Below are 21377 nucleotides of genomic sequence, written 5' to 3'. Positions count from 1 at the left end.
CTAAGACTTGAGAGATCAGTAAGAAATGGTTAGGTTTCTAAATTCAATAATCTTAAAATCTCACCTTGTTTAACATATTCATATGTTTAGATGATGAGTCTGTTTCTGAGTATTTTCATTTTATGAATGATGGATAAGTACAGATTAAGTCAGTTACTAGTGGTATAATTTTTAAAGTGATTTAATTTCCACATTTGCTACTTTAGATTGTTTACTCTCAATTTTATCTTTGTCTTAAAATTTTATTCTGTTGTTTGTTGATTTTTCAGAATTTTAAAGTTCAAGTCCTCAGCTTCCTCTGGAACCACACTCAAAACAAGGTACTGTCACAAGGGCATCAGTGAAACAGAACCAAGCTTGGGAAAGAACTGTGAAATAAGATTCTTAGGATAAAAATATAACTCCCTTGAAATGATGCCTTCTTGATTTTAAAAGAATTGTGACTGTTAATAAATTTAGGTTTTAAAAATTATTCTTAATTTATGCCAGTTAATACATTTTCACCATAAAATGCACTTGTTACTTTGTGACACTGACAGATATGAAGAGGGAATGTTGCCATTGTCTCTCCTTTTAAAGGTCCTTCCTCAAGTAATTGGAAATATTTAATGAATAAAATGAAGGTATTTAATGGCATGCATTTAAATGGGGAGGAGGGAGTCAGATTTCTAGTTTCTGGCTTGGGTAACTGCATGAGTAATGAGACTGTTAAATTATTTATGTTGAGAGTGTTTTATATATTAAAAACTTATTTTTTGTAAAAAAAATAAAAAATAAAGGTCCTTCCTCTTTCCTGCTTTGCCCCTCCCCCACTGATAAGCACATCAAACAAAAACTCCGCTCCATTTTTTGTTTGTTTTTTTTTGCGGTACGCGGGCCTCTCATTGTTGTGGCCTCTCCCATTGCGGAGCACAGGCTCCGGACACGCAGGCTCAGCGGCCATGGCTCACGGGCCCAGCCGCTCCGCGGCATGTGGGATCTTCCTGGACCGGGGCACGAACCCATGTCCCCTGCATCGGCAGGCGGACTCTCAACCGCTGCGCCACCAGGGAAGCCCTGTTTTTGGTTTTTTAAAAATTTTTATTGGAGTATAGCTGATTTATGATGTTGTGTTAGTTTCAGGTGTACAGCAAAGTGAATCAGTTATACATATACATATATACACTCTTTTTTAGATTATTTTCCCATATAGGCCCTTACAGAGTACTGAGTAGAGTTCCCTGTGCTATATAGTAGGTCCTTATTAGTTATCTATTTTATATATAGTAGTGTATATACTCTCCATTTTTCGAATGTCATTTCCAATCAAGGAGTATAGAGCAGGGGGTGTTGGTGATGTTCCACCTGGCTCATGAGTGAAAAAGCTTAGATTCCAGAAGGCCAGCTCTCCCGGGGAGTAGCCGGAGACTCAGAGTCCAGTTTCAGGCCTATCAAACTCTATACCCTCGTACTCCTTCCGCTAAACCGTACCACCTCATGGGGACTTGAGCAATTAGGAGTTATTTTATGTTTAATGTCCCAACTAGGATAGAAATGTAGTTTTTCTGATGCCTCTGTCCAGTGCTGTTTCCTCTCTATTTTTAATTGGGATGTACTAAGCAAGGCTTGAATACCATTTCCAAAGCACTGACTATAGAACTTTGAGGTTGGTCAGGGAAGCTTTTCTTTCTGCCTCCAGAGTTGATGTTTAATATATGTTGTTTCTTTTGTTTATCTTACTTTTACTCTATCTAGGACCCAGTTGTAGCAAATGCTGCATATAAATCTCTGTCACACTTCGGTGCCAGGGAGCACACCATTCTTCATCTGCCTGAAAAGGTAGGTTTTTCTGCTTTCTTACCAGTATCTCTTTACTGCTACATTTTATAACTTTACTTATATCCCCTGCTTAGGGAATTCTTACCTGTAACTCTAGATATGTTGTCCATAAAAGATAAGAATTTATATTTATAATTTGTTTAATCTGTAGTAGATTGTAGAGGTCTTAGACTTCACAGATAATGAACTGAAAGAGATGGAAGGTGGAAATGAAATCTCTATAAGGTGACTTGGTGTATGACTGCATTGCTCTGTGCCCAGGGCAAGGTCTGCGTCACTATAGGAACCACCCTACCCAGTTAGTGCACCGTCTTGAACTTCACATCCAAGCACGGCCTGCACAGAGTAAGGTTTTCTACCACCTGGGCAGCCAGAGATCTTTCTTTGTGATACAGAATTGAAGTGCCGTCTGAAAATAATCTGCTATTTATTCGTTTACTTTGAAATGATATATAGGTTAGACCCAGAGAACTGGATGAAGAAAGTATCACTCTCTTTTAAGGGTTAACACACTGTGTGATATTATCTTAGTTTTTAGACTAAACTAAAAACATACAACCTTTTCTACTACCTACCTAGTATAACCAGCTTTAAATTCTCAGGTTATATTAAGGAGTTAAGTGTATGATTTCTTTCTTTTAAAAAAATATTTATTTATTTATTTATTTAATGGCTGCATTGAGTCTTTATTGCTGTGCGCGGGCTTTCTCTAGTTGTGGCTAGCGTGGGCTACTCTTTGTTACAGTGCACAGGGCTTCTCATCATGGCGGTTTCTCTTGTGGCGGAGCACAGGCTCTAGACACGAGGGCTCAGTAGTTGTGGCTTGTGGGCTCTAGAGTGTAGGCTCAGTAGTTGTGGCGCATGGGCTTAGTTGCTCCACAGCATGTGGGATCTTCGTGGACCAGGGCTCGAACCCGTGTTCCCTACATTGGCGGGCAGATACTTAACCACTGCACCACCAGGGAAGTTCCTAAGTGTATGATTTCACATTTAGTGTTACTGCTAATTCAAAGACATACAAATGGTTATTTAATGCCGTTACAGTGTAAGGAAGACATTGTGTTAGAAGTTTTGCGTAACATTACCCAGAATCTGTCCTTGAGGTGAAGTGGCAAGTTTTATTGTGAATTTCTTGGGATCCTCAGGCATTAAAATGAGTTGACTTTTTCTTCTGGGTTGAGCTTATACAGAGATTAGATGCCAGTAGGAACCAGGCAAACTTCTGTTTATTGAATTGAATTGGAGGGACTGAAGATAGGCTCTTGTAAAACCAAATCCTAAGTGAGGCAGGATTTCCCGTGTCACTGAGAACTCGAAGACAGATCGGCCAGCTTGTGCAGTTGTCACAAACAGGAAGCCTTAACAAAAGATGTCCTATGACTCGTAAAATTTAAAAACTGGGATTTCAGACTACACCATGGTGACTAGCAATACCCATAGCTTCTGAAGAAAAGGGAGAGAAAGGTAAAGAAAAAGGAAAAAATTTCATGTAAATTTGGTATGTAAACTCCTACCAATAGATTACCTACACTATCTGGAAAGATACTTTTTCTTATTTTATATATATACATATATATATATATCTTTTGGCTACACTGGGTCTTAGTTGTGGCACGTGGGATCTTCATTGCCATGTGTGGGATCTTTGTAGCGGCACGTGGGTTCTTAGTTGTGGCATGCATGCAGGATCTAGTTCCCTGACCAGGGATCGAACCCTGACCCTCTGCACTGGGAGTGCAGAGTCTTAACCACTGGGCCACCAGGGAAGTCCCTATATTATTTTAAATAAACAATTGGTAATTTAGATCACAACATAGTGATTACCTTTATTTTTAACTATTATTACTGAAACATTCCAGCTGGAATGATAGCTTTTATTAAATAACTCCCATATACCCTTGACTGTTTAGTCTCTACCTCTTTAAATATTGTTATATTTCTATTTTATCATACTTGAGGGGTTTGTTTAGTTTCTGGTTGTGTTTCTTAGAGTTATTACTCAGCTAAGTGCTGTACGCAGTCAAATATTAGATACTTTCTTAATCTAACTCTTCTATATCCTCTGATCCCTGAATAACCATAAATAGCTCTTTATACCTTCCAACATAGAGGGTAGTGATGTACTATATATGCTTGAGTTTTCACCAGCAGAACGTGAAGAGCTGTAAAGGAAGTCTCTAAGACTTATTTTAGCCATGCTTTTCAACCTTTTTTCTGCCCTAACCCCCTTCTAGGATGTGATTCCCTCTCATATGTAACAGAGGTTCACTACCGTGGATATTCTTAACTGAGATTAAGATGAGAGGACATATGGTTTAAGAGTCCACCCCACTTCAACCCCCAGTTTCTGATATAGAGGACCTTCCTCTGCATGGAGAATCATTACTTACAGGACCACACCATGCATTGTTCTTCTTCTTTTTATTAATTACTGATTTTCAGTTTGGCTGTTTTAATATCTAAGAACTAAAAGTCCAGAAAATGGTCAGTATGTTCATATTCCAAACAAGTCCCTGAAGGCTAAGGGTGCAACCCAGTCAGATCCCACCTCTGTTTTGTAGATAGTGGCAGTGATGTGAAACTGTGGCTCACTTTCTACAAAAGCATACTTACAACTGTTTCAAAAGTCTCTGCCAGGTAGGGACTCCTCTAGTGTAAAATCTAAGATTGCTCCTTGTTGTCAGAGTTTACTCACTCTGCACCAAGGGCAGTTCGGTTTACTCACAAAACTGAAGGCTACTTGTATACCTTTCCAGTGAAAGGTGTACAGGTTCTCTTTTTCTATTTGTGGAAACTTGTGAAATAATCTTTTAACAGAACATATGGTGAATTTCAAGTAGAAATTTTTTTTAAAAGATACAGTTTTTTAAAAAGAAAAAAAAATTTTTTAAGATATTATCTATATCGTTACTTTTGTGGATTATAATTCAACAACTTTTGTAAGTACACCTTTAAATTTATTAAAGAAAGATTTCTTGTTCATTGCTGCATCAACTTAAACTGTGAAACTTGTTGAAAGAAAGCTAACAGGCTGGTAAAACAGAAGGCATTAAAGGAGTGACAGACATCAGAAGGAAGATTTAGGGTTAAACGAAACAGTACCATCTAAGGTAAGATGCAAAATGTCAATGGAAAGTAGAGCTGAATGAGTTATCGTGTGAGTCAGGGATTTGAATAGCAGATTCATTAACTCATCTTTCTTGTCACTAGTTTGTTATTAGGAAGTTTTGTGGGATTGTTGATGATAGACACTTAACACTTGCATTGGTTTAGTGATTATTTATTGGACATATACTAAGTGCTAGGCTGTCTTATGAGCTGGGAATGTTGAATGAAACCATGTGTGAGGTGAACGTGATAACCACTACACTACGGAAATAAGGCCAGTGAATGAATCCATGTGTTTGTTGGTTTGTAAAATATTATCGTTAATCACTTGAAACATGCAAGTCTAAAGTTGGTCAAAAAATTTTGGGGGGGCTTCTTTGAAGACCTGTTGATTTCAGTGTCAAAAAATAGACATGAATAATTTTTCCCTTTTAGTTTGTATTTCTTTGTCTTTTTAGCTATTTATCCTTCTCCTTTGCCTTCTTTAGTGCCCCCTGACACCCTCAAAATGAAACAAAACAGAAAAACCAACCAAAAAAACTATAAAGAATTGTTTTTCTGGTAAAACAGTCAGTAATGGATAAACATTTAGGTTGACTCTTCTCTCTGACTTGGGTTCTTTAAAAAATACTTGGCTGCTTAAAAATTAAACTTTTTATTGTAGAGCTCTTAAGATAGGGTTGTTGATTTCTGGAGTTAATTTGAGAAGCGAGTAATATAAAAACTTATTATGCACCCTGGGTTGGTATTAATGTGGTGTAACCTGTTCCGCTTTGATTTAAGCGAATGTTATTGCTTTCATCAGAAGCTGTTTCTCTTTTTAAATGAATTTATGCAGATACTTAATGAGTTCCAAATAAATCCTCTGTTTATGCACAAACTCCTGGATTTTCTTAGGTTGCACACACAGAAACGTGGTTGAAAGGTTATCTGGCTCAGAAAATGTAGTTAAGTAAGGCATTCTGTAGGATAAGCTTTCCAATATTCAACTTAAAGCAGATTTTAAAAGTAATTTATCATTTTATATTTGGCTCTCCCTTTAAGTTTCTTCAACAAAGCTTAGCTATAATTGGAAGGGTGTAGTTGGTGTGTGTATGTGCATGCATGTGTGTGTGTGTGTGTGTTCTAAATAGACAGTTTTTTCCTGGATGTTTGAGTAGCTAATGTAATATAGTTAGCAACATTTTATAATTTTAACAAGTATTTTTTCACATGACTTCCCTTGATTTTCCTTAGTAGTACTCATGTTGATCTTATTCACTTGTTGCATACAAACAAAGGGAAAAGCCTGGGACTAGCATAGGGAAGCTGGAACAATTACTTCTTTAAGAGATGAACAGAGGAGTAGGGAAATGCCATGAAACCAAAGTCTAACAATAAGTGCTACTTAGTTTAGGAGAATCAGCTCACCTTTGAAGAAACAAAATTGAAGGTGTAATCATACCATTATAAGTAGACAGAGTATATCATCTATACTTAAATTACAGTACATTGGGGCTTCCCTGGTGGCGCAGTGGTTAAGAATCCTCCTGCCAACGCAGGGACATGGGTTCTAGCCCTGGTCCTGGAAGATCCCACATGCCGCGGAGCAACTTAAGCCCCTGCACCACAACTACTGAGCCTGCGCTCTAGAACCCATGAGCCACAACTACTGAAGCCCACGTGCCTAGAGCCCGTGCTCCCCAGCAAGAGAAACCATGGCAATGAGAAGTCCGCGCACTACAACGAAGAGTAGCCCCCGCTCACTGCAACTAGAGAAAACCCATGAGCAGCAACGAAGACCCAATGCAGCCAAAAATAAATAAAAAAAATAAAATAAAATTACAGTACATCTCTAGTGTCTTTGTTAACATACATGTGTATGTAAGATGCAGACATATGTTATTTATCACACAGCAGATAAATTAATATAAGGATGCAGTTATGTGAATGCAAAATTAGACAAGATGGATGAACAGATCTTTTTTTTTTAAATCCCCAACCTAGTAGGTCTTCTTTAGTGGCTCTTGGAAATATTGATGGCCTGGGTGCTGTGACTCATTGAGCATTTAAACTGGATAGGCTAAAATGTGTGCAAAAAAGATCAGATTCATTTTATACTACATAGTTCTGGAATTGGGAGTACTGGTCACTTGGCCTAGTTCATCCATCAGCTGAGGTCCCTCTGAAGGTGGTGGCAGCTTCCGCCTCTATTTCCTACACTTCTGCTTGTGCCGCTGCCTCTTCTGCAGCCCCTCCTCCAACCCACACTCCCCTCCCCTTTTCCCTCTTTCCTATTGCCTCCCTTCCTCCTTCCTTTCTTTTTTAAATAACTTTACTGAGATATAATCCGCATTCCATACAATTCACCCAGTTAGAGCATGCAATTCAAGTGGTTTTAGTGTATTCAGAGAACTGTGCAACTAATCACAGAGCTGCCACGATCTAATTTTAGATCGTCTTGTTAGCAATCAATCCCCATTACCCCTTTCTTTCCCCCCAGCGCTAAGCAACCTTTAATCTACTTTCTCGCTCTTGCCTTCTAAGATGGCCCACACTCTGTCTATGGAGTGTGTATCTCCCTGAACAAACCTTCTTTCACTTTACTATGTCTTGCTCTTGAATTCTTGCCTGCACAAAGCCAAGAACCCACACTTGACGGCCATCCCAGGGACTCAGACATGACTTGGGATGTGACCATCCTCTCGCACCCCACTCTCTTTCCTGCAACATCTTTTCTGGCACCCAATGCGGGGCCTCAAAGGCCATAATCTCGATCTGCCTACTGGGCTACAGCTGCCCTCTGAAGGGTGGCTGGGACTTATCCTGAGCCATGTAGATTCAAGTAGCCCGTTAAGTGGCAGCTGACGTCGCCTGCAGGATCTGGCAGAGACCAGTTCTCTGGCCGTGAAGAAGCGCACTGAGGCCAAGGCTTTTCCCCCTCAGTCTTTCTCATTCTCCTATTGCTCTATCTCTTTGGACTTTATAAGATCCACCCAGAGGACCACCAAACATCCAAATTAAGACTGCGGGGCAAGTAATTGGCAAATTGGTTGGGTCTAAAGAACTCCTGCCAGGGGGCTTATCTGGTGGCGCAGTGGTTGAGAATCTGCCTGCCAATGCAGTCATGGGTTCGAGCCCTGGTCTGGGAGGATCCCACATGCCGCGGAGCAACTAGGCCCGTGAGCCACAACTACTGAGCCTGCGCGTCTGGAGCCTGTGTTCCGCAACAGGAAAGGCCGTGATAGTGAGAGGCCCGCGCACCGCGATGAAGAGTGGCCCCCGCTTGCCGCAACTAGAGAAAGTCCTCGCACAGAAACGAAGAACCAGCACAGCCAAAAATAAAAAAAAGAAAAAGAAAAAAAAATCTACTTTCTGTCTCTGTAAATTTACCTGTCCTGAACCTTTCCTATAATGAAATCATATAGCATGTGTTCTTTCATGACTGGCTTCCTTCACTTAGCATAATGTTTCCAAAGTTCATTCATGTGGAACACATATCTGCACTTCATACCTTTTTATGATTGAATAATATTCCATCGTGTAAGTGTGCCGTATTTTGTTTATATGCTCATGGACATTGGAGTTGCTTCCATTTTTGCTATTACAACTAATGTATTCACATTCGTGTGCAAGTTTTGTGTGATCGTTTGTTTTCACTTCTCTTGGTCATATACATGGGAGTGGAATTGCTGGGCCATACAGTAACTCTGCATTTCACTTTTTGAGAAACTGCCAAACCGTTTTCCAAAGGGGCTGCACCGTTTTACCTTCCCACGAACAGTGTGTGAGCGTTCTGATTTCTCCACATCCTCACCATTCCTATGAGTTTTCATATTAGCTTAAGTGTTTACCGCTGGCTTCCACCTCCCCGAGTCTCCTATCTCTTGTGAATGTGACATGTAGCAGAGCTTCCCAGTGCTCTGATGCTCTGGTGCGGTATCTGGTGTTATTCATGTAGTCTCCAGCTGTAAGCATTGTTGTCTGTTTCCCCCCATATGCTGTTCAAATATTATTTTCAATTTGTACTATGATGTGTAAAAAGTCAGGAAACAAGGTAAACAGACCCAGAACCAACTCCTTTTTTTTTTTGAAACTTTTTAGGCAACTAGGACTAGTTAAAATCTCTAAGATACCTCTTGATGATACCAAATGTGGCAAATTCCAAGTATATACACAGACCAGAGACACTCAGAAAACCCTGCTTGTCAGAACCAAAAGGTTTGCAAAGGTGCCAGGGTTTCTCTGGTGTGCGCTGATATCAACAAATGCAGGCATGCCCTCTGCGGAGCATGCATCATTGTTATCTCTGTAATTATGGCTGGCTCAGTCCTCTGAGATTTAGATCCTCAAGACTGAATCAGAATTAAATCTTGTCTTGGAAAGTGCTTGGTGGTCAGGTTGCTTTCACTCCTTCACTAGTGAAAAGAACACTAGTTATGATTGAAAGGCTTCATCGGAGTTGAGGTTATTATACTTGAGAAGCATTTTATCTCTGTTTGCTTTTATCCCCCTGCAAGAATCCTGACTCAGTGCAGTTCCTAAACGGAACAGTGCTTTGGGGACCTATGAAAAAGGCAGTCTGCAGGAATTGTTAATTATTTCTAAAAATAACTCCGGGAGACAGGCTAATGGTAATGACTGGGTTCTGGCACTTTATGGTTATAGCAACCACATTTATATATTTTGATTTCCTCCCCTAATGCTTAATTATCTCCATGTGGGCATTATCATGGTGTGTCATTGAAAGTATTAAAAATTTAATTAATTGCTTGACAGTTATAGCTTGTGGAAACTACAATAGTGGTAATCTTTTTACATTTTTAATTTTTGGTTCAAATAAACCTAACTGAGTAACCACAAAATCTTCAAATGGCAAATTAGACACTATAAAGTATAGTTACCAACTGCAGATTTTAGTGTTTTTATATTCCATAGCAACAAACTGCCGAGTCTAAAAAAAAAAGTCAGCTGAAGCATTCTGTGTCTTCCTGATCTCTACTATGTATATTCTACTAGAAGATTTTAAGCTTTGTCATAGAAATACGGCTGAAATCACAAATTTTAAACAAATGTATTCAGACAAGGCAAATATTTAATTATAAGCTACAGAAGTTCAATATATTGAATGTGTGTTTGCATTTTATTGTCAGATGGTGTAAAATTTTATTAGTTTTCTATAGTAATCATTGCTTAGGCTGGTTTATGGTGATTTTCTGACTATATTGCCATTAGTTCTTTACATGGATCTGGGAGTGTATCTAATAAGATGATTAGAGTTTACCATTTAGTTAATCTGAAAATGAATCGATTTTAAAAATTAATTTTAATGGTCTTTTGACATTGTAGAGCAATGAGTCTAACTTAATTTTTTAAAGGAAAAGATTTTACATAATATTTTAGTATCACCTTCTCTATCATTTCAGGTAAGACCAGAAATCCAGATTCCTGATGATCTAGATGAAGATGATGAGGAGGGTGATGAAAAGGACGTGGATCTTTCCATTCCTGGTTCTTGCTATCTCAAACTGTTGTCACTCACTGCTCCTTCCGTTTTACCAGGTGACTCCTATTTTGTGTCAGGGAAGCTAGCATTTTTTTAAGTGATTTTAACTGTCTGATTAATTGTGCTCTTTTGTGATGAACACATATTATAGCTTACTTTAATCTTAAATACTTATTTTCTATGTGTCATATAGGGACTGCTTGAGGTAGTATGGTGTTCAAAACACTGAAAAATGTTAGACTCAAGTAAAAATAAACTGGAGAACTAGTTTAAACAACCATTTTCACTGAAAAATTTAAATTCATCTCAAAAGTTAAATTTATTCTACAAGACAAATTTGCAGTGAGACTTTATGTCACTGATTCAAATGGTTCTTTAGCTTATTTATATATAAGATAAGTGAAAAGATCATTAGAATCTTCAGAAATTTCCTAGGTAGTTTCATCATTAGAAATATATTCTTCCTAAAGAAATGGTGGTACTAGTATTTGAGAGCTATACAGTAATGCTTTTAAAAAATAGATTAACTTGTATGGTCGTTCAGCATTTTTTTTCAACTTTGATATAAAGCGTACAGGACCTTGACATTTAAAAAAATTATTCTAATTATACCTAATTATTCTAATTCAATAGTAGCCAACATTTTCCCAAGCATGCATCTATTACCTTATTCTGTCCCAAATCTACCCTGAATGTTCATGGATGTAAAAATTTAATTTCTGAAAATTAAGTTCAATAAACACAAGAAATGTCATCTTTATCTTCTCAGTCATAATCTCAGTAGCCTGTAATGTTAGAAGTTTTTATCCTTGGTTTCATCCCACATGGAGATTCCTGAGGAATTCAGCCAAGTATATAGTAGTATTTCTTGCTAGACAAAGCTCCTGTCCCAAATTCATGCCTCATTTCATTAGAGAAAACTGAACGGTACAACTTAGACAGAGTTCACATTTTCTTTTCTCCTGATGTCCAGAGCAAGCCTTAAGGACTTGTTCCCTTTTTCTGTCTCCTGTTCGTCCCCACTTCCTACCTGAAGGCTCTTCAGAGTCTAGGACCTCCCCTGCAGTTAATAGTAAGTCCAAGGAAGAAAAAAGCCGTCAGTTATCCAAAGTTCCTCCTGTATCCCAGAATAACCTTAGAGTTCAAAGTCCTCTTGGGCTTTTGCATTCATGGTATTTTACTTTCATTTAAACTACTCTCAGGGCTGGCATTATTTGATAATTCTTAATTCTCTGAAGAGCTTGACAAGTAGACAAATTTTCATTCCTGGCTTAGTCTTCATGCAGATGTGTACTTATCTCTTGACATGTATCAGCTTTTACCAGAATAGGATGTCTTCTGAGAAAGCATGAAATTCTTTCCTCACAAATGCATGATTCTTAGGTCCATTCTGAAAAGTCTATACTCCTCCCAAGCTTGAAGCAGTCAAACATGTGCATGTACATACAGGAATTGAAATGTATGACCTGCAGTTGGATATTACTCACACTTTTCATTTAGATGATGTGTTGATCAGGGTCTTCGCAGGAAATTCAGAGAGAGTAAGTGAGAGTTTAATAAAGGGACTGCTTAAAGGTGTGTTGTCAAGGTTAAAGGAAATTCACAAGCAATAGTGAATCATCTAAAAACGGTTAATGTCCCTCAGCCTGAAGAGGTAAGGGAAGGGAGCAGTTAGGAGAATAAGAGAGAGCTTCTGTGTCATAAGAAGCTCCTAAGTGGAGCAAGGCCCTTCAAAAGAGGGATGCAGACAACCTGGGGCAGTCCTGCAGGAGGGTGTCTGGGGAGTACGTGCCCTCACCTCTGTTTGCACCCTGTGATCTCCTGCCAGTGTCTCCCATTGGATGAAGACAACTAAAAGCCAGAGGACAAGGGAGTCTGATGATGCAGTTGTGAAAGGTTATTCTTCCCGGGGCGCAGAGTAGAGGGTTGAGAGGGTGGATCTGGAGGCGTAAATAGAAAACATACTACACAGGTGTTCTCTGGGCTTTGAATGGAGAAGCTTTGTTGCACCTAGGAAAGTTCTATATAGGAATGACAGAACTGGGTACATAATTCATGTTCCAGTGAGTACTTCTGCCTTTAATTTTTTTTTTTTTTTTTTTTTTTGCGGTACGTGGGCCTCTCACTGTTGTGGCCTCTCCCGTTGTGGAGCACAGGCTCCGGACGCTCAGGCTCAGCGGCCTGGCTCACGGGCCCAGCCGCTCTGTGGCAGGTGGGATCCTCCTGGACCGGGGCATGAACCCGTGTCCCCTGCATCGGCAGGCGGACTCTCAACCACTGCGCCACCAGGGAAGCCCCTTCTGCCTTTAATTTAATCGTGGTCATTTAAAGGAGACTTTTAGACCTGTTCAGAATGAAATTCTAGTTTAGGTAGACAGACTCTTGCTTTTTGTTCCTATAATAAGAGTCACCTGTGGTGGTTTCCTTTTTTATTTTCCATATGATTTGTTTAGCTTTAATTTTTGTTGTTTTTGTTTCTGCATTGGGCAACCTCTAGTGGTCCTTAGGAAAATAACACTTGAATATAAACCTATAGTGCTAATCAGGTATTTTGTTTGGATACCCTATTGTCTTCTGATCCCACATTACTGCATTACCTTATAATAAATGAAGATGTCAAGCAATAAAGAGCTTGGGCTTAATTAGAAGGAACACACACAAAGAAATAATGAATTAATGTTTTAAAATAAGTGTACTGATATCACTGCAGAATGGTGGATAGTCATAAAGGGCCTCTCTGAAAATATCTAAATGACAGGAAGGCGCCAGTCATGTGGACATTGGGGATTAGTGTGTTCCAGGTGGAAGGAATGGCAAGTGCAGTGGCCTTGACTTAGATATGAACTTTGTGTTATTGAGGAATGGAAAAAAAGGCCATGTGGAAGTGTGTCTTTAACACAGCTAGGAAGGAAGGTGGGTGGTAGAGATGAGGTCACTGGGAGAGTCAGGGGCTAGGTCATAGAAGGCCTTGATCATTGTCAGACGTCTTGTCAGTTATTCTATGTACAGTGAAAAAGCATTGAAAGATGTTAGGGAAGGAAATGACATAAAACTCTAGCTTCTTTCTGGGTAGAGGTTGGTTTAGAGGAGTGGTCATGAGGAGAAGAAACCAAGAACTAGTTTTTAAAGTTATCCAGATGAGGAAGAGAGAAGATAATGACTGGGCAAGTAGCAGTGCAAATGGAGAGAAACTGATGGATTTGAGATATATTTTTAAAGGTAGATCTAAAAGGACTTGCTACATATAAGGAGTGTGAGAAAGAGAGGAATTAAGAATGACTACGTTTTTAAGCTTGAGTTACTGGGTGCCATATTCTGGTTTGGGGAAGACTAAAAAAAAGGCTGGGAATCAAGAATTGTTTTTTTACTTTGTGAAATTTGACATGAAATATAGCTAAGTTGTTGTTGCTGGTGTGTGTGTGTATGAGTTAAGAATGAATGTTTCTCTTCTAGCATACTATATTCACTCTACTTCTGGTCTCCTTTTATTTCTTTCAGCTTTGGAGGAATTTTTTACATCACTTGTGAAGCAAGAAATGGTGAATATGCCCCGTGGGGTGTATCACTCTGCATTAAAAGGAGGTGCCCGCTTAGATCAAGGAAAGACTGTAGCAGGGATCCCCAATTTTATGTTGAAAATGTATGAAACAAACAAGCAACCAGGTTTGAAGCCTGGCCTTGCAGGTAAGCACAATACATAGTATCAAGGTACAGGATTTTAATGTGATGATTTAAGTTTCTCTTCCAAGTAGGGTGTAATAGGGCATGGAAAGGCATTGCTGCTGCTGCTAACGTCTAGACAGCTGGATGAATTACAAAAATGAATCACATTTTAAAGCCATCAGAGAACTGTAGAAACAAAGACATAGATAAAACAGAGAATAGACTGAAATTATGGAATGGAGAGAACATTTTATATTGTTTCCTATGGACCTGTCCCACGCCCTGGCCCCTACCCCATGGGGGATATTCACTGATTCTGGCTGTGGGCTGGGATTGGGTATTGGCCCAGGAAGAGGCCTGTTGGAGGTTAGAGAAACCAGTAAAGCTTTTAGTGGTTCCATGGGACTAGGCTGATGTGATGATTAATTTTATGTGTCATCTTCATTGGGCTAAGTGATGCTCAGATAACTGGTAAGTATTATTTCTGAGTGTGTTTCCAGAAGAGGTTAGACTTTGAATCAATAGACTGAGTAAAGAAGATCACCCTGAGCAGTGTGGGTGGGCAACATCCAATCCATTGAAGACCTGAATAGAACAAAAAGGGTGAATTTGCTCTCTTTGCTTGATCTGGGAGATCCATCTTCTCCTGCCTTTGGACATTGGTGCTCCTGGTTCTTGGGCTTTCTGACTCAGACTGAATTGCACCACAGGCTTTCCTGGTTCTCTAGTTTGCAGACAGCAGATCATGGGACTTCTCAGCCTCAAAAATCTTGGAAGTCAATTCCCATAATAAATCTCCTCTTGCTTATCTACATATCTGTACCTATATATATATATATATCCTGTTGGTTATGTTTCTCTGAAGATTCTAATACAGGTCACAAACTGGAGATTTTCCTCATAAGCAATTTGATGACTTTTGAGTTTGCACTGAAAGTTAAAGAACTAGGCTGATGCTTCTGAGAGGCAGTGAAATCTCCAGTCTTGTGGTGCTTAGGAAACAAAGACTGGCTAGGAGAATGGGCCTGAAAACAAAGCACACAAGTAGTGAATTGATACTGAGATCTACAGCTCTTTTCACCTGGATGCACTTACTAATTTTGGCCTCAGATAGAGGCTGAAATTCAGGCTTGACCTTAACAAGAGGCTGGTGCAGGAGGCAGAGAAGCCAACAGAGATCATGACATTTATGTGGTAACCTGAGTGACAAGACTGGGGACTTGAGACCCTTCAAACACACAGCCTGTTTCTCCCTTAAGATATTTGTCAAATTTTGAAGCTTTGTGGGAAGTTAAAAGCTAAGCTGAAAACTTCTGAGGACAGATCCAAATCTCTGAATGTCCCATAATCTTTCTGTATTGAAGAGTCAAAGACCGATTAGACTGTCAGTTGAAAATCTTGAGGAGGCATGCCTTAGGAACAGGGTTGAAACAGAGGTAGACTGAGATTTACCAAAGCTATAGTCAAGCCTAACTCACTTAAATCCCTCATTCACCTGAGATGATCTGTCCTTCACTCTGTCTGCCTAACAGAGGAGAAAATCCTCTGATTAAAAAAATAATAATATCATTTAGAATTTCTGTGTTTCTTTCATATACTGTCCAGTGAAAAAGTGCTAGACATATGAAAAAGGAAGAAGCTAGAAATGAAAGGAATATTTCATGGAGATAAAGAAGTCAGTCCATTAGAAAAGTATCACAATTCTAATCAATGTGCCAAAATAACAGAGTTTCAAACTATATGACAAAAATTAGCAGAACTGGGCTTCCCTGGTGGCACAGTGGTTGAGAGTCCGCCTGCTGATGCAGGGGACATGGGTTCATGCCCTGGTCCGGGAAGATTCCACATGCTGCGGAGCAGCTGGGCCCGTGGGCCATGGCTGCTGAGCCTGTGCGTCTGGAGCCTGTGCTCCACAACGGGAGAGGCCACAACAGTGAGAGGCCCGTGTATCGCAAAAAAAGAAAAAAAAAATTAGCAGAACTAACTAAATAGACAAATGCACAATAATAGCGGAAAACTCTTAAATAGCTTTTTCAACAGTGTGATGAACAAGCAGACAAAGAAATCAAGTTCACAAAATATACGAATAATACTATGAACAAACTTTACTTAAGTGACATATGGAACATTGTATCTTATAGTGATAGAATTTGTATGCTCTTTAACTGTAAGTTGGAAACTTATCAAAATGGTCATATGGCAGACCATACATTTCAACAGATTTCAAAATATTGAAGTCATTGAGTCTGTCCACTGACAACAATGGGATTAAGCTAAACTAAATAACAAAAAGATAACTAGAATTTCTCTACTCGCCTAGAAATTGAACAGTACACTTATAAATCATCCATGGATCAAAGAAAAAAATCAAAATGGAAATCAGAAAATAATTTGAACTGAATGATAATGAAAATATGCCAAATTACAACTTGTGGGATGCAGCTAAAATAGTGTTAATAGGTGATAAAAACTCTCCAGAAAGTGGGCATAGAGGGAACCTACCTGAACATAATAAAGGACATATACAGCAAACCCACAGCAAACATCATTCTCAATTGTGAAAAACTGAAAACATTTCCTCTAAGATTAGGAACACAGCAAGGATGTCCACTCTTGCCACTATTGTTCAACATAGTTTTGGAAGTCCTAGCCACGGCAATCAGAGAAGAGAAAGAAATAACAGGAATACAAATTGGAAAAGAAGTAAAACTGTCACTGTTTGCAGATGACATGTACTGTACATAGATAATCCTAAGGATGCCACCAGAAAACTACTAGAACTAATCAATGAATTCAGTAAAGTTGCAGGATACAAAATTAATGAACAGAAATCTCTAGCATTCCTACACACTAACAACGAAAGATCAGAAAGAGAAATTAAGGAAACAATCCCATTCACCATTACAACAAAAAGAGTAAAATACGTAGGAATAAACCTACTGAAGGAAGTAAAAAACCTGTACTCAGAAAACTATAAGACACTGATGAAAGAAATCAAAGATGACACAAACAAATGGAGAAATATACCATGTTCTTGGATTGGAAGAATCAATATTGTGAAAATGACTATACTACCCAAAGCAATCTACAGATTCAATGCAATCCCTATCAAATTACTAATGGCATTTTTTTTACAGAACTAGAACAAAAAATCTTAAAATTTGTATGGAGACACAGAAGACCCCGAATAGCCAAAGCAATCTTGAGGGAAAAAAATGAAACTGGAGGGGGCTTCCCTGGTGGCGCAGTGGTTGAGAGTCCGCCTGCCTGCCAATGCAGGGGACACGGGTTCATGCCCCAGTCCAGGAAGATCCCACATGCTGCGGAGCAGCTAGGCCCATGAGCCATGGCTGCTGAGCCTGCGCATCTGGAGCCTGTGCTCTGTAGTGGGAGAGGCCAGAACAGTGAGAGGCCTGCGTACCGCAAAAAAAAAAAAAAAAAAAATGGAACTGGAGGAATCAGACTCCGTGACTTCACACTATACTACAAAGCTACAGTCATCAAGACAGTATGGTACTGGCACAAAAACAAATATAGATCAATGGAACAGGATAGAAAGCCCAGAGATAAACCCACACACCTATGGTCAACTAATCTATGACAAAGGAGGCAAGGATATACAGTGGAGAAAAGACATGGTCTTCAATAAGTGGTGCCGAAAAAACTGGACAGCTACATATAAAAGAATTAAATTAGAACACTCCCTAACACCATACACAAAAATAAACTCAAAATGGATTAAAGACCTAAATATAAGACCGGACACTATAAAACTCTTAGAGGAAAATATAGGAAGAATACTCTTTGACATAAATCACAGCAAGATCTTTTTTGATCCACCTCCTATAGTAATGGATATAAAAACAAAAATAAACAAATGGGACCTAGTGAAACTTAAAAGCTTTTGCACAACAAAGGAAACTATAAATAAGATGAAACGACAACCATCAGAATTGGAGAAAATATTTGCAAACGAATCAACATACAAAGGATTAATCTCCTAAATATATAAAAAGCTCATGCAGCTCAATATTAAAAAAACAAACAACCCAATCAAAAAATAGGCAGAAAACCTAAATAGACATTTCTCCAAAGAAGCCATACAGATGGCCAAGAGGCACATGAAAAGCTGCTCAACATCTCTAATTATTAGAGAAATGCAAATCAAAACTCCAATGAGGTATCAACTCACACCAGTTAGAATGGGCATCATCAGAAAATCTACAAACAACAAATGCTGGAGAGGGTGTGGAGAAAAGGGAACCCTCTTGTACTGTTGGTGGGAATGTAACTTGATACAGCCACTATGGTGAACGGTATGGAGGTTCCTTAAAAAACTAAAAATAGGGCTTCCCTGATGGCACAGTGGTTGAGAGTCCGCCTGCCGATGCAGGGGACACGGGTTTGTGCCCCGGTCCAGGAAGATTCCACATGCCGCAGAGCGGCTGGGCCCGTGAGCCATGGCCGCTGAGCCTGCGCATCCGGAGTCTGTGCTCTGCAACGGGAGAGGCCACAACAGTGAGAGGCCCGCGTACTGCAAAAAAAGAAAAAAAAAAAAAGATGATAAAGGAAGGAATTATAAAAATAGGAATAAAAATCAGTGCAATAGGAAACACAGGAAATAAAATAAGCAAAGCCAAAGGTGATTCTTTGAAAAGTTTAACGAGGACTTCCTTGGTGGCGAAGTGGTTAAGAATCTGCCTGTCAGTGCAGGGGACACGGGTTCCATCCCTGGTCTGGGAAGACCCCACACGCCATGGAGCAATTAAGCCCGTGCACCACAACTACTGAGCCTGCGCTCTACAGCCTGCGAGCCATGACTACTGAGCCCGTGCGCCACAAGTACTGAAGCCCATGGGCCCTAGAGCCCACGTGCTACAACTCCTGAGCCCGCATGCTGCAACTACTGAAGCCTGTGCTCCTAGAGTCCTTGCTCCACAATAAAAGAAGCCACTGCAATGAGAAGCCCGTGCACTATGACGAAGAGTAGCCCCCGCTCACCACAACTAGAGAAAGTCCACGCACAGCAACGAAGACCCAACGCAGCCAAAAATAAATAAAAATTAAAAATAAATAACAGTGCTAGTTAAAAAAAAAAGTTTAAGAAAATTGATAAAGCTTTTGTAAGGCTGGACAAAAAAACAGAGAAATGTAGATCACCTGTATCAGGAACAACAAAGGAGACATTACTTCAGGCCCTACAGCATTCAAAACATTAAAGAATATTTTGAAGAACTTTTAACCAATGAATTTCACAGTTTAGATAAGATGTAGAAATTTGTCAAAATATAAAACTTTGCAAAACTGACAGAAGGAGAAATAGACTATATGAATAGTTTGATATGTATTAAAGAAATTGAATCTGTAGCAGCCTTCCCTCAAAGAAAACCTAGGTGCAGATGGCTTCCTTGGTGAAGTCCTCAAAAAACTTAAGGGAGAAATAACAGTGGTCTTTATAAACTTCAACAGAGAAAAAAAAAAGAAGAGAACACTCTTGATTGAGATCAGCATAATCTTGACACCAAGTAGAAGAAGAGAATAGTAAAGGCCAGTCTCTTCCATGAACATAGTTGCAAAAATTCCCCCAAAGGATGTTAGAAAAGGGAGGAAAAAAGGGAGAGTGAATGTATGTGAGTGCAGGTATGAAGGAAAACTAGTCCACTTATGGGTAGAAACTAAAGGAACCCATATTATCAGGAATTCACAAAGGCTGACATGCACAAGCATTTCTCTTTCATTGAAATTTGTTTTTAAAGAAAAGCTTAATAGAATTTCTAGAAGTAACAGTTCACAAAATTTAAAATAAGGCATGATTTGAAATTTTCTCATTTATTTACAAATGAATAAGGCTTGTCAGTAAGTGATCGTTTCAATATGGTAACTTCTTACAGCTCTTTTTTTTAATTCAGTTAAAAATCATAATTTCCTTAGCATATTCTTTTAATTTCTAAATCTCTCTATACAGATTGATTGAATATGGATTACTGAGAACCTAATTAATGAGTTTTTCCATAAGCAATGTTTTTATTTTTTATTTTTTTAAGGTGGTATGCTATTTTGTTATGATATTTCAATGTATCAGAGTAAAGATGGCAAACCATTGAATAGACTGATGGCCAATAGAGGGCGAAGTTTCAAGCAGACTTCACTCGCTCTAGTGCATGAGGTAGGTGCCTTCCCATGCTCTGAAACAGGTTCTTCTTGCTTATATATGTTTTGGGGTTTCCCTCCTTCACTTTATGCCCATGAAATTTAGTGTGTGTTTGGGAATTATTTTTCTCTTTATCGTAATTAATTTACGTGGTTTTTAAAGACAACCAGAATAGTTGAGCCAACTGAATACTAAAATATTTTGAGGTATTTCTCAAAGAAACTGGCATGCTTCCCCACTGTTCAGCCTATTAAGGAGTAGTATCTTGGAATTTGGTTTATTTCATCAGTATTTAACTTCTATATTTCAGAATAAATACCAATTTATTATTTAAAGAAATAATTTTGCCTGTTTCTTAATTGTGATCCTTTGAAAGTATGTAGAGCACCAGTGTTTATATTTTGTGAGTGTTGGGAATTAACAGTAAATAATAGTGTTTAGGGAAAAAAAAAACCTTTGGTTTTAGTGTTTATTTAATTTTTCTTTTAGACCACACTTTTAAAATAAAGTTACGTTATTTTTTTGCTTGAAATCTGATCGTTGCAGATGGTAAGCAATACGAGAGGGAAGAGGGAAATTGTAAAGCACTTGGGAAATTTGTTTTTTTGTTGTTTTTAAAAATTTTATGACAGTTACTCATTCAGGTATATATAAATTAAAATGTATGAATGAATAACAAAACAAAATATTATGGCAAAGAGGTTTATTTTACATAATTTAAACATAAGTTATATACAAATTATAAATGAAAATATATAAATTGTAAAAATTTTAAAGGATATGAGGTAAAAATAGTGCTTCTACAGTATGTTTGTATTAAATCTTATTTTGAGACATAATTTATAAATCTTGGCATCACTAATTTGATTTGATTATATTCTGTGTCATACCAATTGCCACCAATTAGCATAGCCAGGTTTTTTGTTTATTTGTTTTTTGGCCATGCATGTGCATGGCATGAGGGATCTTAGTTCCCTGACCAGGGATTGAACCCGTGCCCGCTACAGTGGAAGTGCAGAGTCTTAACCACTGGACTGCCAGGGAAGTCCCAGCATAGCCTGATTTTAAAGACCTACCTCTATCCTAGCCACCCATATTAGTTTTATGTATTTAGTTAGAATTGAAATTATGTAAATATTTGGTTCAGAACCT

At 38.7% G+C, this 21377-nt stretch overlaps 1 protein-coding gene across 6 annotated transcripts in view; it reads left to right on the top strand.

The window, feature by feature from the left end:
• Positions 1-21377, top strand: part of FOCAD (focadhesin) — a 313353-nt gene that overhangs the window by 193539 nt on the left and 98437 nt on the right. For all 6 annotated transcript variants that reach the window (XR_009532822.1, XM_060102011.1, XM_060102014.1 and 3 more), the window contains 5 exons: positions 270-320; positions 1735-1818; positions 10332-10467; positions 13910-14095; positions 20119-20240. Coding sequence is in view for 5 of the 6 variants with exons in the window: in XM_060102011.1 (XP_059957994.1) it covers positions 270-320; positions 1735-1818; positions 10332-10467; positions 13910-14095; positions 20119-20240 (579 nt within the window). In the remaining variant the exon portion in view is untranslated. The remainder of the gene's footprint in view (positions 1-269; positions 321-1734; positions 1819-10331; positions 10468-13909; positions 14096-20118; positions 20241-21377) is intronic.

Source organism: Mesoplodon densirostris, chromosome 6 (genome assembly GCF_025265405.1).
Source record: "Mesoplodon densirostris isolate mMesDen1 chromosome 6, mMesDen1 primary haplotype, whole genome shotgun sequence".
Lineage (NCBI taxonomy): Eukaryota > Metazoa > Chordata > Mammalia > Artiodactyla > Ziphiidae > Mesoplodon > Mesoplodon densirostris.
This window is presented reverse-complemented; position numbering and strand designations above follow the sequence as displayed.